Genomic DNA, 1,043 nt, shown 5'->3' with positions numbered 1-1,043 from the left:
TAGACAATTTCTATAGTCCATATTTTAAAATTTACAGTATGCTGGCACATGGTACGAAATTGCTCTCACAAACAACCCATATCAACTGATCAAGCAGTGTGTCCGCAACGAATATACTTTTGGTAAGACTTACTCTTCGTTACAGACTTTTAGATATTGTTTTATGACCCTGGCATGTCTATTCTGTTTTCAGTGTGTATTAGTGAAATATATACATTTTAATATATCCACAGATGGAATTAAGTTCAACGTTAGATCCACTGGTACTGACGCTAATGGAAACGCAATTACACGTAGAGGACAGGTTCTGCCGAATCCTTTCGGAGAACCTCACCTATCCGTGGACTATGAAGCATGTAAGTATTCACAAGGAAATTTTGTGTGTAAGTAGACATGAAATAAATATGTATAGGTAAGTCATTTGTGTAAATATATGATGTGATTAATGATTCTATTCTCCTCTTTCCAGCCTGGATTGCTCCCTATGTGATTCTGGACACTGACTATGAGAACTTCTCGTGCATCTATAGCTGCTCGGGATACAACTTCGGCTATTATTCCGACTTTGCCTTCATCTTCTCCCGCTCACCAAGTCTCGCTGACAGATATTACAGGCGTTGTGAAGCCGCCTTCATGAACATCGGCGTTGACCCCTCTCGCTTCACGAAGACAACTCAGGGTGGATCCTGCTCCTACAACACCAACTATAGGTCTTGGTAGAAAATCAATAACTTACATATACTGTATATGATTGCCTATGATGAAATAAAAACTGAACGATTCGTATTCTTTATTTACTCAAAAGTCAAATTCTGCAATAGTGATTCAGTAGTTAGAGAAAGATAACACATACATCTCTCCTAGTTCACATTCTGGAAGGAAAACATCCGAAATGCCAACTGTTTGCTCGCTTTGGCACATCTCGGTGGTGGGGGATATAATTGTAATCATGGTAATACAAATAAACCTAGACTTAACTAGGATGGTGTGATACAAGCAACTTGCTTGGATGTTCACCACTTCAAGTCCTATGACCTCCAACA

The 1,043-nt window shown here is 39.1% G+C and overlaps 1 protein-coding gene across 2 annotated transcripts in view; it reads left to right on the top strand.

Moving 5' to 3' along the window:
- Window positions 1-1,043, top strand: part of LOC119593441 (crustacyanin-C1 subunit-like) — a 5,218-nt gene that overhangs the window by 444 nt on the left and 3,731 nt on the right. Inside the window, exons 2-4 of one of the 2 annotated variants that reach the window (XM_037942368.1) lie at window positions 38-122; window positions 234-356; window positions 470-782. The exons of the other annotated variant lie outside the window; for it this stretch is intronic. Coding sequence (XP_037798296.1) covers window positions 38-122; window positions 234-356; window positions 470-720 — 459 coding nt within the window. The 3' untranslated portion in view covers window positions 721-782. Of the gene's footprint in view, window positions 1-37; window positions 123-233; window positions 357-469; window positions 783-1,043 lie in introns of those variants that run through there. 2 annotated transcript variants of the gene reach the window in all.

This window comes from Penaeus monodon, chromosome 32 (assembly GCF_015228065.2).
Source record: "Penaeus monodon isolate SGIC_2016 chromosome 32, NSTDA_Pmon_1, whole genome shotgun sequence".
Lineage (NCBI taxonomy): Eukaryota > Metazoa > Arthropoda > Malacostraca > Decapoda > Penaeidae > Penaeus > Penaeus monodon.
This window is presented reverse-complemented; position numbering and strand designations above follow the sequence as displayed.